This window comes from Salvelinus fontinalis, chromosome 20 (genome assembly GCF_029448725.1).
Source record: "Salvelinus fontinalis isolate EN_2023a chromosome 20, ASM2944872v1, whole genome shotgun sequence".
Classification (NCBI taxonomy): Eukaryota; Metazoa; Chordata; class Actinopteri; order Salmoniformes; family Salmonidae; genus Salvelinus; species Salvelinus fontinalis.
In genome coordinates, this window is record NC_074684.1 from 33071400 (window position 1) to 33086808 (window position 15409).

Genomic DNA, 15409 nt, shown 5'->3' on the forward strand with positions numbered 1-15409 from the left:
ACAACTAGTATTGAACAATTTGCTTGTTTTTACTCCTCCACCCTTCACAGACTAGCTTAAAAGCAAATGACACCAACAAACTGGTCTACCTTTTATAGATGCTAGTTCCAAAAGCCTTGAAGCTCAAACTGACAGCAAACTTGATTATTCAAACCTATCAAAAGATCATCCAAAAGGCAACTATGAAATATAATCCTACAATGTGCAGTACAATGAGACCATAACAATTGACCTCTATGGAATAAGACCCTAAGAAGCGAGGCGTACTAATTTCTAGGACCATTATAGCGATGTAAACCCAGTATTGAGATGGATACAGTAGCAAACTTGATAAATATGCTGATCCCTCTTTGATAGTGTCAGAAGGCCCATCTGTGGGTGTACCATCCTGTCTAACCACGCACAGTTCCAAGCCTTTAACGGTAAAGCACACAGACAATGACACTTACTGTATTTCATCAGCATGCTGCCTACAGCTGTTACTGTATTTCATCAGCGTGCTGTCTATCGCTGTTACTGTATTTCATCAGCATGCTGCCTACAGCTGTTACTGTATTTCATCAGCGTGCTGTCTATCGCTGTTACTGTATTTCATCAGCGTGCTGTCTATCGCTGAATCAACAATGTGTCCCAAAATAACAGACCAAGGTTGCAATCGTAGAGTGTCAAAGACTTGGTCAGGGATGGAAATGGATTGTGTTACGTAATGTCTCCATTGTGAAAGGTGCTTCAATTCATGTCGTCATGGGTCAGATGTAGCCTAATTATGTGCCGTGTGATCAAGGGGACTAATTTAAAATCACCACAGCACCAGTTTATCAACCCAAACTTGAAAGTGACAACAGTTTGAGTAGCAGAATACAGGTTGTCTCTGTTAGTTGCTTACTCTCTAAAAGTGAGAGAGTAGGACCATTGACCATAAACGTGTCATCAAGGTCGGCATACAGTGGCCACTACGGGAAAAACATTCCTAAGCCTTGTGACCCCTCGACACAAATTACTGATAAGGCACAATGGAGGTCTTTATAAAATAGGACGCACAGAAATTCACAAAAATAGCCAATTTGCACACATAATTCGTATGTCTCCAAACACCAAAACCTTACAGCAAAACTAGTACAAACTCGGAGACACTTAAATAACCCTATTGATACTTTTGCAATTGAGTTCAATTGAATAACTTTGTTATCTTCGCCTTAACTAGAAAAAGTCTCTCTCGCGTACTGTGGCACATATTGAAAACTTCAAAATACAATCAAATGGGTCACTTCAGGAAGAAAACTAATACTTACTATGGTGATGCGGTGTCTTTTTACAGAGTGTGAGCCCTTCATCCTAGCATTGGCGATCTGAATGGCATCGGAACAGACTGCCTGTCTGGTTTTGTGCTGGTGACAGTTCATTGATCCAAATTGCGCTCACTGATGCTCAGAGGCGTGTGAGCACATTTTGGGCACCTGTCGCTCAACTCCAAGGGGGTGGGCGCACAGAGCTTGTCCTAATTATAGTGTGTGCTGGTTGACCTATATACCCCAGAATGCCATGCCAACCAGTAACAAAGCAGGCATCTTTGTAATGTAAAGTTTCCACCTTGCGCTAGCAGGTAAGCTCACCTGTAGTTTCCATGCTTAAAAGTTATGATGTATATAAATGATGACAGGTGTGTCTTTCCAAATCATGTCCAATCAATTGAATTTACCACAGGTGGACTCCCAACAAGTTGTAGAAACACCTCAAGGATAATCAATGCAAACAGGATGCACCTGAGTTCAATTACGAGTCTCATAGCAAAGGGTCTGAATACTTATGTTTGTTTTTTATGAATTTGCTCCAATTTATAAAAACCTGTTTTTGCTTTGTCATTCTGGGGTATTGTGATGTCATTATTGGGTATTGTGAGTAGATTGCTGATGATTTTTTATTTTATTTAATCAATTTTAGAATAAGGCTGTAACGTAACAACATTTGGAAAAAGTCAAGGGGTCTGAATACTTTCCGAGCGCACTGTATATTAGAGCTTTCTGGCCTGACTGGTGTCGCGTTCAAAACAACGGGGAACTTGAAAATCTCGGACTTCCGAGGGTTCAAAACAACTGGGAACTCAGAGCTCAGAAATCTGACTTCAGTGTGTTCAAGAAACCTGGAAACTCTAGAGAAAATTCAAACGAGTTTCTACTGGGAAAAATCATTTTTTACAGTCAACCAACCTGGAATTCCAAGATGGAAACTGAGGCATCTTTCTAGAGCTCCAACGATGAGACAGCCTACAGGGATGTGGTCAGAGACCTGGCAGTGTGGTGCTAGGACAGCAACCTCTCCCTCAATGTCAGCAAGACAAGGATCTGATCATGGACTACAGGAAACAGAGGGCAGAGCACAGGGCTGTTGTGGAGCAGGTCGAGAGCTTCAAGTTCCTCCGTGTCCACATTACTAAGGAACTATCATGGTCCACACACACCAACAGTCGTAAAGAGGGCACGACAATGCCTCTTCAGGAGGCTGAAAAGACTTGGCATGGGCCTTCAGATCTTCAAAACGTTCTACAGCGGCACCATTGAGAGCATCTTGACTGGCTGCATCATCTTGGTATAGCAACTGCTTGGCATCCGACCACAAGGCACTGCAGAGGGTAGTGCGTATGGCCCAGCACATCACTTGGCCGAGCTCCCTGCCTTCCAGGACCTCTATACCAGGATGTGTAAGAGGAAGGTTCTAAATATTTTTTGAAAGACTCCAGCCTCCCAAGTCATTGACTGTTCTCTCTGCTATCACTCGGCAAGCAATTCCGATGCACCAAGTCAGGAACCAACAGGACCCTAAACAGCTTCTACCCCCAAGCTATATGACTGCTAAATAGTGAAATAAATAGTTAACCAATAGCTACCCAGAATATGACCCTTTTTGCACTAACTCTTGACTCATCACATACACTGCTGTTACTGTTTATTATCTATCCTGTTGCATAGTCATTTTATCCCTACCTATATGTACATACTCGATCTACCTCGTACCCCTCCCTGCTCATCGACTAGGTACTGGTACCCCGTGTATATAGACAAGTTATCATTAATGAATTGTGTTATTATTTCTGGTGTTATTATTTTTCTACCATTTCACTTGTTTTCCCCTTTCTGCATTGTTTGGGTGGGCCGGTAAGCAAGCATTTCGCTGTTGTTTACGAAGCATATGACAAATAATAATTTATTTGACTTTCCGACCTGAAGTTCACTGACGTCATGTTTTGACCTCTTTTTTTTTCCAATTCCCAGTTGTCTTGAAAGTACAATAATATGTAGACTATGACACCAAAATTGGCACAAACATAATTCTTAAAAAGTTGGTCAATACCAATTTTAGAGCTGAAAGGAGTAACGTTACAACGTAACGTTTCAAGTAAGCCTAACTTACTTGAACAAATTACTTACATTTTCAGTATCACGCTCATTGACAGTAGGTAGTGGCGTTCTGGTTGACATTTTAATGTCTTGTTCCCCGAAGTGGTTCGGCGTTCTGGGTCTCCTTTTTTATTTTGTTGCACCTTAGCCCAACAGGAGGAAAGCAGGTCTACAAATGCTATTGAAGAACATGGATTTAACGCAACGCCGAAATTCCAGCAAACACGCGCTGGAAGATGTCTAGACCACAGATGAATTAGGTAAATTGTCGAACCGCATTACTGTACAGAGGTGGGACAGATAGCGAGAAACACAACAACCCACAAAAGGTTGTCCAACAACAAACCATAACCCCGAGCTCCAAAATGTTCCAATACGTTTTTAGGGAACTAAAACTCAATAAACTGTATTCCAATAGTTCACGGGCTCTCTACAAATGCACAGAATGTCTAGTCAAGGAAAAAGGGGAGGGGAAGGGGAGTTAACGTAAAACCGGTCTCAGAATTTGCAGCCAGTTTTGGCGGCTTGGGTTACTATTGATTTTCAGCTTCCGACGCGCGCTGCCCCGCTTTCCGATGGTGCTGGTACCCCGAAAGACCCAAGTTCGGTTAAAGTCCACCCCATCCCAAAAGTAAGGGTAGTTTGCTTGATTGCTATATCCAAGATGGCCGCCTGCTAACTGGAGAGTGCCAAACCAAACCCAATGCGTTGAGAGGAAGTGAGGAAAGACATGGCTTTAAAGCTTATTGGAGCTTCGGTTGGGGCAGAGCTGTTTGTTGTTGCTAGGGTGATTACTGGAGAGAAAAATCTACCTGCTGCACAATACATTAAATACCCTGCCTACCGTGCCTAAAGGCATTTAGGTTGCCCCTACTGTCCCGTGCATGCATTGTCAGTGAAACAACTGAAAGCACAGATTGATTTGACTTTTTATTTTTAGCGCCACTCCATCTCTCTGATTCTGAACTCCCAAATCTATTCTCTTAAACAAAAAAACTTTTAAAAAACCAACTAAAAAACACATTTTCAGTTAATTGCTTGCTGGATGGAGATTGGGGGTCTAATCTGAGACAAGTTCCATCTATATTGTAACAACAGTCATTCGGTCTCACATGCTTACACACACACACTGCATCCTGTCTTGTGTTTCTCACATGAGCCGCACCTCTAGCAGTGCACTTCCTGTGTGGCCAGCACACACCATCAAAGGGTCTATTCACAGAGAGACACAGAGAAAATTAAGAAACACAGAGAGAGAGAGAAAACAGTCTGCGTGACAAAGTGGTGGAGGCGGAGCAAACAAGAAAGACAGGAAAAGATATTGGGAAAAAAACAATTCTAAAGGAAGACTGATTTATTTCTAAAACACAGTTGGATATTGGCTTGAAATCCAAGTCTCTCTCTCTCTCTCTCTCTCTCTCTCTCTCACGTGAGAAAAACAGCTGTCTTCTTCTCTCACCATGAGATGGTCTCCAGGGCAACAACGTGCAGTTTCACCCTGGCTGTCACAGGGAGGGTACGCGACCAGCAGAGAGGAGCCTGGGAGTTCACTCACATGTCACACTGACCCTACCTCATTAGCACAAAGGTATCTTTGTATGTTCCCGGGGTGATCACACAGACACTTGCACACACAATGTCATATTGTCTCTCTGTCTCACACACACAGAGAGAGAGAGACACACACACACACACACACACACACACATAAAAAGCCTATCGAAAAGTTTAAGGAACATTTGACAGCAAAACACATTTATCACTCACCATGTTGCGTCATTGTGAATCAATCAATCACACTGACTCTGGTCCTGCATCTCATGTGAGTAGATTATAACATTCAAGGCCCTGTCAACCTGAATAGGATTTAAAAAGCCTAAGATTAGTATGATCCAAGTTACATTTCATTCAAGTTAGATTTCTATAAATCTACAAGTGTAAAGTGGTTTCTATCCACCAGTGTTGAAGGACTCCAACCTACTGTATAGTACAACAATTTCTCTTGACAAAGTGTATTCTAGACAATGAAAAGCATTCCTTTTGGTAAGTATTTATTGTTGATGTCCACAATCTCTGTACATTGCATGGGTAAGACATATCTACCGATACTGGTATTAAATACATATCTACTGATTTGAAGTATGCAAAACCCCTTATATATGTCGAGGGCATAACCTTCAGGTGTTTAACAACTTCTTTCATATCAAATGACAGCTACAGTATTATTATTATTAAAAAAAAATATTTAACATTTATTTAACTAGGCAAGCAAATTAAGAACACATTCTTATTTACAAAAATGGCCTACACCGGCCAAACCCGGACGACGCTGGGCCAATTGTGCGCCGCACTATGGGACTCCCAATCACGTCCGGTTGTGATACAGTCTGGATTGTTCCATTTAGTCTGACGGTAATGTTGCCATACCTCCAAAATCACGTCATTGTGCCTGGTTCGCGACGAGGCTAGTCTGGCGGTAACATCAATTTTGACATTCAATTCTCTATTTGCACTCAGGCATTGATTAATACATTATTTTGAGCTGTCATTCTTATTGTCATAGGATAGTAGAATGTCTAACTATGTTGAGTATAATGACTTACTTGAGTCGAGTACTGACCTACTATGTATTTACATCTGTGCTTGATAAAAATCTTAAAATGTCTAATTTGTAGTCTATTTGTTGTTGTTGCTGGATTAAAGTTGAAATTGTAGGTAATCTCGCCCTCTAGTGGTTTACGTGGGAACATGACAACTGGTATGCACTTATTAGCCTTGTTGTACGAACCATCGTGTTTCGCTACACGGATAGAAAATACTTTTCAATAACTACAAACAAGGAGGTGGGCAGAGCCACGAGCTAGTGAGAGCCTATTGGCGCATTCTAACACGCCTACTCTGTGAGGTGCGCGTGTGCAATAACTAAATTGCACTACACATTTTAATATCTATGCACTACACTTTTTTTTTTTTTACTTTGGCAAAGGATAAAGTCTACAAAACTTTGTCCACTCTGTTCGTAACAGATTCTAGTTTTGGAAAGATAAAACTGTATTAAGAACAAATGTTTAATCGACGAGAAACTTAGCAATGTCGCCCAAAGTCGATCTCCCTCTATTTTCTCCCACTCCCATATTTGGTAGTGAGTGGAAACGCCAACCGGATGCTTCACATTTATACATCCGGTGAAATAAGAGATCAATATTTATAGATCATGGTTCGTAGGCTATGCACCTTTAGTACAGATAGAACAATGAGACAGATATTTCCCCGGATAAATGTCATGCATCCGGTTGGTGTTGCCACTCAATACCAAATATGGCGATGAGAGGAAGCTCAGTGGCCGGCAGTGGGAGAAGTTGGAGCGAGATGGATTTTGGCAGACATTCTGTACATTTTCTCATCGATGAAACATTTGATCTCCAAACAGTTTTCAATTTCCAAAGCTACAATCTCTAACAAACAGAGTGGACTGCGTTTTTGTAGACTTTACCCTTTGCCAAAGTTTCTTTAAAAAAAAATGTCTGGAAGGAGTGCAAGGGCGAATTGAGTTATTGCACAGCGCACTTTACAGAGTAGGCGTCCCCTAAGTGAAATATGCAAATTATTGCCCACTATGATTCATTTTCTATCAATGGAAACGACAGGCTCTGGTCTATCTTGGGTTAGTTATACAAATCTTTGCTTTTAGCAGGTCATGAAATCTTCCTTTCAATAGCAGTCAATGGCGCCATCTTGTGGATATAGTTGAAACCTGTTTATTCCATAGTCCATGGCATCAAACCTTGTCCTACAATTGCAATTGTCAGCCTGCTGAATTAGCGTGGTCATTTACTCATAATCCCTTTGTTCTCATAAACGAAAACACATACTCAAACCCACATGATTTAGGAACCAAGCACTGTACCGAAAGCTAAACATGTTTTTGATCTGATAAGAGCATGAGAAAATACTTTGATTTTATCTTCAGGAAATATCATCTATACTTCCTGATGGAATCATGTGATCACAGATGAGCAGTTCTGTGAAATCACTGCTGTTTTGTAGATTTAGGGGCGGTTTCCCAGACAGATTTTAATTTAAATCGGGACTAGGTTTATTATACTTAAATTAATCCAGATTTAAAACATTTATTTCTGAGACGTTGCTTAACTTCAGATGAATTAGTTCTAGACTAGGGAGTTCCATGCTAAAGTAAGTAAGTGTAACCGATGTGAAATGGCTATCTAGTTAGCGGTGGTGCTCGCTAATAGCCTTTCAATCGGTGACGTCACTTGCTCTGAGACCTTGAAGTAGTGGTTTCCTCTTGCTCTGCAAGGGCAGAGGCTTTTGTGGAGCGATGGGTAACGATGCTTCGTGGGTGACTGTTGTTGTGTGCAGAGGGTCCCTGGTTCGCGCCCGGGGCGAGCGACGGACTAAAGTTAAACTGTTACATAAACTGTTACACCAGTTCATCTTTGTGTAGCCTAATTAGATTAATGATGTGCACTTGGTGCTGACCTGAGGATGCTCCCAAAACCAGTGATGGGACACCAATACATAAGCAATGTGTGGAATTGGAGCAAGTTAATTAAACCAAACAATGTAAACATTTTCTCGAGGCAGATGATCACCATAGCTTGGAGGGGATAAGACAGGATGAAGGTCAGCCCACTAGATCTGCAGCAGCCAGGAGCGAAGCCGGCCTGGAGGGGGCTGGAGGACAAAGACAAAGCATTTTCCCATCCTGGAGTCAGAGACCATTTTCAGCAGTTATAAATGTTGGTAACTCATTTGTTAATGGTTAGTGGATTGCCACTAAAATAATGTATAATTTTAGCAGTTATAAATGTGGGTAAATCATTTTATAGATGATTTGGGAGTTCACTCAAAGCTTAGACATACTTATAGGCAGGGGTGGAAAAAGTACCCAATTGTCATACTTGACTAAAAGTAAAGATACCTGAATAGAAATTGGCTAAAGTAAAAGTGAAAGTAATACAGTAAAATCCTACTTGAGTAAAAGTCTAAAAGTATTTAGTTTTAAATATACGTAAGTATCAAAGTAAATGTAATTGCTCAAATATACTTAAGTTTCAAAAGTATACAGAATTTAAAATTCCTTATATTAAGTAAAACAGACGGCACCATTTTCTTGTTTTTTTATTTACTGATTGCAAGGGCACGCTCCAACACTCAGACATCATTTACAAACAGCCAGGGGCACGCTCCAACACTCAGACATCATTTACAAGCAAAGCAAGTGTTTAGTGAGTCCACTAGATCAGAGGAAGTAGAGATGACCAGGGATGTTCTCTTGATAAGTGTGTGAATTCGACCATTTTCCTGTCATGCATTCAAAATGTAATGAGTACTTTTGGGTGTCAAGGAAAATGTATGGAATAAAAAGTACATAATTTTCTTTAGGAATGGAGTGAAGTAAAAGTACTCAAAAATATAAATAGTAAAGTACAGATACCCCCCCAAAATACTTTCTAATATTTTTACTTAATTACTTTACACCCCTGCTTATAGGTGGTACTAGGTACTCATCACTACATACATGAGAAGATTCAACACTTTGTTAAACATGTTCAGTCAATGAATGGTGTGTATGAAGACCAAAACATTCAACATTGTGAGAGGATACCTCCTCTACTGCTTCACCAACCAAAGATTTTACAGTTACCGTTTCACACCAGAGCATTTTACCGTACTTGTACTATCACAGAGAAGTGGTAAGTGTGTTGATATAATCTGGTAAGGGGTCAAATGTTAGGAATGATGATTGAATAATATCCTGCATGGAAATTTGTCCTGGGCATCAGGGTTAGAAAGGTGGGTGAAGACACGTCATGGAAACCAACCTCTACTGTTCCTGGGACAGGGCACCAACGCATCACACCCAAAAGTCAGGAGATAACTATTGCTCAACTGTGCAACTATTTGACAATAAGGTTGCATGATTATACATAAAGGGTCATCTTATAAGCATTTGTAAGTGCATTTATAAATGGTTAATAACCGGAGGTAAATATTGGCTCACTATTTGGCAAACACTGACAAGTTATTGCACTATTTTGACCAATGCGATATAACCATTTATAAATGGTTTACAATGCATTTACAAATGATTAAATAATCATTATTATTGTAATTATAACCCCTTTATAAACACTTTACAAAAGGAACCTTATTGCAAAGTGTTATATCTTTTTGTTATCAATCCATGGCTATTGTTCGCTTCAATCACTTGAGCTACAGTATCTTTGTAAGAAGTGCTGCAGATCAAAATAATCTCTTCAGGCTAGTCCATTTCTGTCATTGTCTGCCTCAACCATGGGAACATCCGGGTACTCATCTTCAAATCTTCAATGTGAGGATCTGTGCAGCCATGCTGTTTGAGGTCATTGATCTGGGCAGCCATGCTGTTTGAGGTCATTGATCTGGGCAGCCATGCTGTTTGAGGTCATTGATCTGGGCAGCCATGCTGTTTGAGGTCATTGATCTGGGCAGCCATGCTGTTTGAGGTCATTGATCTGGGCAGCCATGCTGTTTGAGGTCATTGATCTGGGCAGCCATGCTGTTTGAGGTCATTGATCTGGGCAGCCATGCTGTTTGTTTGAGGTCATTGATCTGGGCAGCCATGCTGTTTGTTTGAGGTCTTTGATCTGGGCAGCCATGCTGTTTGAGGTCCTTGATCTGGGCAGCCATGCTGTTTGTTTGAGGTCATTGATCTGGGCAGCCATGCTGTTTGAGGTCATTGATCTGGGCAGCCATGCTGTTTGAGGTCATTGATCTGGGCAGCCATGCTGTTTGAGGTCATTGATCTGGGCAGCCATGCTGTTTGAGGTCATTGATGTGGGCAGCCATGTTGTTTGAGGTCATTGATCTGGGCAGCCATGTTGTTTGAGGTCATTGATGTGGGCAGCCATGCTGTTTGAGGTCATTGATCTGGGCAGCCATGCTGTTTGAGGTCATTGATGTGGGCAGCCATGCTGTTTGAGGTCATTGATCTGGGCAGCCATGCTGTTTGAGGTCATTGATCTGGGCAGCCATGCTGTTTGAGGTCATTGATGTGGGCAGCCATGCTGTTTGAGGTCATTGATCTGGGCAGCCATGCTGTTTGAGGTCATTGATCTGGGCAGCCATGCTGTTTGTTTGAGGTCATTGATCTGGGCAGCCATGCTGTTTGAGGTCATTGATCTGGGCAGCCATGCTGTTTGAGGTCATTGATCTGGGCAGCCATGCTGTTTGAGGTCATTGATGTGGGCAGCCATGCTGTTTGAGGTCATTGATCTGGGCAGCCATGCTGTTTGAGGTCATTGATGTGGGCAGCCATGCTGTTTGAGGTCATTGATCTGGGCAGCCATGCTGTTTGAGGTCATTGATGTGGGCAGCCATGCTGTTTGAGGTCATTGATCTGGGCAGCCATGCTGTTTGAGGTCATTGATGTGGGCAGCCATGCTGTTTGAGGTCATTGATGTGGGCAGCCATGCTGTTTGAGGTCATTGATCTGGGCAGCCATGCTGTTTGAGGTCATTGATCTGGGCAGCCATGCTGTTTGAGGTCATTGATCTGGGCAGCCATGCTGTTTGAGGTCATTGTGAAGCACTACTGTTACAATTATTGCAATGCAGCATCTTCTTGGTTGAAAGCGCAATGTGTTTCTGAGACACTGGAAGCAGCTCTTCCATAAACCAAACATGCACTACACTACACCTCTGGTGCGGATAAGAGCTTGGCTGTACAGTTGTTGCTCACGTCCTATTGCATGAAGATGGGGGGTGAACAAGAAGTTGGTCTGTGCATACCCACTGTCACCAGGTATGATTCTACTAAGTTGTCCTCCTTGAAGCTGAGCAGGCAAAGAAGAGTTTTGGAAAAATCCTTGAGTTTTGAGATGCATCTTTCCAACCTACAACAATGTTGGAGTCTTGGAGAACTGAAAATTGGGAGTGCACTCACTTTGTACATTTATTGAAAGCCATTTTTTCAAGATTCCTGTACTCCTTAGCATCTGCTGTACAGGGAGACTCAATGGGAATATGACATCCATCTATACAGCCAATGACTCCAGGAAAGCTCCCTTATTCATAGAACTCAACCTTGTAGTTGGCTTGAACACAAACATAAAACGCAACATGTAAAGCGTTAAAAGATCCCAAAAATATTCCATATGCACAAAAAGCTTATTTCTCTCAATTTGTTTGCAAAAATTTGTTTAAATCCCTGTAAGTGAGAATTTCTCCTTTGCCAAGATAATCCACACACAGGTGTGGAATATCAAGAAGCTAATTAAACAGCATGATCATTACACAGGTCCACCTGGTGCTAAGGACAATAAAAGGCCACTAAAATGTGCAGATTTATCACACAACACAATGCCGCAGATGTCTCAAGTTGAGCGTACAATTGGCATGAGCGTACAATTGGCATGTCGACTGCAGGAATGTCCACCAGAGCTGTTGCCAGAGAATTGAAAGTTAATTTCTCTACCTTAAGCCACCTCCAAAATTGTTTTAGAGAATTTGGCCGTACTTTCAACTGGCCACACAACAGCAGACCAGGTACAGTGCAGTCGGAAACTATTCAGACCCCTTGACTTTTTCTACATTGTTACATTACAGCCATATTCTAAAATTGATTAAATAATTTTTTCCCCCTTATCAATCTACACACAATACTCCATAATGACAAAGCAAAAACTGGTTTTTATACATAAAAATATATATATATTAAACAAAAACTGAAATAATACATTTACATAAGTATTCAGACCCTTTTGTTGAAGCAACTTTGGCAGCGATTACAGCCTCGAGTCTTTTTGGGTATGACGCTATAAGCTTGGCACACGTGTATTTGGGGAGTTTCTCCCAATCCTCACTGCAGATCCTCTCAAGCTCTGTCAGGTTGGATGGGGAGCATTGCTGCACAGCTATTTTCAGGTCTCGCCAGAGATGTTGGATCGGGTTCAAGTCCGTGCTCTGGCTGGGCCACTCAAGGACATTCAAAGACCTGTCCCGAAGCCACTCCTGCGTTGTCTTGGCTGTGTGCTTATGCTTTGATCACACCGACAGCGTCGTTGTGCAAACTAATACGCAGCATCATCTGCATATGTATGCAACAAAAGTTCAACATTCACCTTCTGCTACCATTTCTGTCAAGCCGTCTACGCATACAGTTTGATGCATAGGTTCTATAAATCCAACGTTCTATAACTCCAACGTTCTATAAATCCAACGTTCTATAAATCCAACGTTCTATAGATCCAACGTTCTATAAATCCAACGTATGCACCACACCGAAGGCACTGCCACTACCTCAGTAATGCAATGCTGCAAGGAAAACACAGGGTTCCATTGGAAATGAATGTAATTCTGGTGTACCAAAATGCAATGACGCTGTCGGTGTAGCGTCAGGGTTGTTGTCCTGTTGGAAGGTGAAACTTCTCCACAGTCTGAGGTCCACAGCGCTTCTCAGCCAGGGGAGTGGGCTCACTCACAATTCTTCCTAAGAACACAGCCATGATTAAAGAATGGTACCAACACATCCTCCGAGAGCAACTTCTCCCAACCATCCAGGAACAGTTTGATGACGAACAATACCTTTTCCAGCATGATGGAGAACCTTGGCACAAGGCAAAAGTAAAAGCTAAATGGCTCAGGGAACAAAACATCAATATTTTGGGTCCATGGCCAGGAAACTCCCCAGACCTTAATCCCATTGAGAACTTGTGGTCAATCCTCAAGAGGCGGTGGACAAACAAAAACCCACAAATTCTGACAAACTCCAAGCATTGATTATGTTAGAATGGGCTGTCATCAGTCAGGATGTGCCCAGAAGTTAATTGACAGCATGCCAGGGCAGATTGCAGAGGTCTTGAAAAAGAAGGGTCAACACTGCAAATATTGACTCTTTGCATCAACTTCATGTAATTGTCAATTAAAGCCTGACACTTATGAAATGCTTGTAATTATACTTCAGTATTCCATAGTAACATCTGACAAAAATATCTAAAGACACTGAGGCAGCAGACTTTGTGAAAACTAATATTTGTGTCATTCTCAAAACTTTTGTCCACGACTGTAGAGTCTTGGTGGTTCCAAACTTCTTCCATTTAAGAATGATGGAGGCCACTGTGTTCTTGGGGACCTTCAACGCTGCAGAAATGTTTTGCTTTCCTTCCCCAGATCTGTGCCTCGACACAATCCTGTCTTGGAGCTCTACGGACAATTCCTTCGACCTCATGGCTTGGTTTATTTTTCTCTGATATGCACTGTCAACTGTGGGACCTTATATAGACAGGTGTGTGCCTTTCCAAATCATGTCCCATCAATTGAATTTACCACAGGTGGACTGCAATCAAGTTGTAGCAACATCTCAAGGATGATCAATGGAAACAGGATGCACCTGAGCAAAATTTCAAGTCTCATAGCAAAGGGTCTGAATACTTATGTAAATAAGGTTTTCGTTTTTAAATTTACAAGCATTTCCAAAAACCTGTTTTCATTTTGTTATGGGGTATTGTGTGTAGATTGCTGAAGTTGTTTAATTTCATCAATTTTGGAATAAGGATTTAACATATGTGGAAAATGTCAAGGGGTCTGAATATTTTCTGAAGTCACTGTCTGCAGACATCACGTTCCTGCATGAAAATGCACTGCCCCATGTCACAACGATCTGTACACAATTCCTGAAAGCTGAAAACGTCAGTTTTTTTTCATGGCCTGCATACTCACCAGACATGTCACCCGTTGCGCATGTTTGGGATGCTCTGGATCTACATGTACGGCAGCATGTTCCAGTTCCTGCCAATACCCAGCAACTTCGTGTGGGACAACATTTCACAGCCTGATCTACTCTATGCGAAGGAGAGGTTGCGCTGCATGAGGCAAACCGTAGACGCACCAGAAGATCAGAAAACCAGTGAGTCACGCCCCTACCTTAAGGTATCTGTGACCAACAGATGCATATCTGTATTACCAGTCAATTGACTGATTTCCTTACATGAACTGTAACTCCGTAAAATCCTTGAAATTGTTGCACACATTCTTTTTGTTCAGTATAACTCTCAGTACACATACAGCATTGCAGACTTTGTGGACTATTATGCACAGTTGGCTCACTTATACAAATATCCTGTTTCACAAAGGTTCCAGATGCCAAAAACTTCAAGGTGATCAGTACATGTAGGGAAGGAGGAATGGGCCATCCGCTAAGAGTCAGATGAAAGCCTTTGCTCGAGCAAAACAATTGTCAGCTCCATTTTCTTTGTAGTCACAGAAATTAATGTACTAAAAAAAATCTGTGGGTTGCTCCTGTCTGGTCTTGGTGGTTGTCTTTGGTCATCATTGAAATAGTCCAGGTTATCAATAAGTCCATCGTCAAGGTCAACATCCATTAAATCTAGTTAAACCTGCCTTTGGCCAGGTTTTATTTAAACCGTCACTTCTTAAAATCAAGATTAAGGCAAATCCAAGACTATTTTAAACCATGTCTGAGAAATGCCATTTCAGTTAAAAATGTAAAAAGTGCAATTTAGTCTAGGATTAATCTGTGTCCATGAAACCTCCCCTTAGAGCCTAGTTCCATTGTCATTTATGTTCCATTTTCATTCTCACATTGACTAAGAACATCCAAGACGGTTTAGAGACTTTACAGCTCAAGATCATAACCTGAACTGTAAGCTAAAGTAGCAGCCATTTTATGCCACTATGCCCATACTCATCATATTGGTGTGATAACTACAGGCTTTGAAGAGGAAATGGCACCAGTCAAATTCATGGTCAGCTTTGGTCCTAAATTCAGTACACCAACACCAAACTGTTTAACTTCAGAAACAACAATCTATATGCGGCAAACATTCTTTAATTGATTGGAGAGGCAAATTACACAGAAAACAAATGCAGTGCATTTAGTGCTCTAGTATAAACCACAAAATACTCTCCACCCATATAGAAACATCACTCCATCTAGCGATCTTGATAAAACAGGTGCAAAGTAAATAGATTCATCTGGTAAAGCTGGAAAGT

At 41.5% G+C, this 15409-nt stretch overlaps 1 protein-coding gene across 14 annotated transcripts in view; it reads right to left on the minus strand.

The window, feature by feature from the left end:
* Positions 1-4167, minus strand: part of LOC129817746 (MAP/microtubule affinity-regulating kinase 3-like) — a 119184-nt gene extending 115017 nt beyond the window's left edge. For 11 of the 14 annotated variants that reach the window (XM_055873270.1, XM_055873267.1, XM_055873268.1 and 8 more), the window contains exon 1: positions 1293-1418. In XM_055873270.1, coding sequence (XP_055729245.1) covers positions 1293-1403 — 111 coding nt within the window. In that variant the 5' untranslated portion in view covers positions 1404-1418. Of the gene's footprint in view, positions 1-1292; positions 1420-3425 lie in introns of those variants that run through there. The other 3 variants (XM_055873258.1, XM_055873257.1, XM_055873261.1) reach the window with 2 other exon arrangements.
* Positions 4168-15409: the final 11242 nt, after the last annotated feature.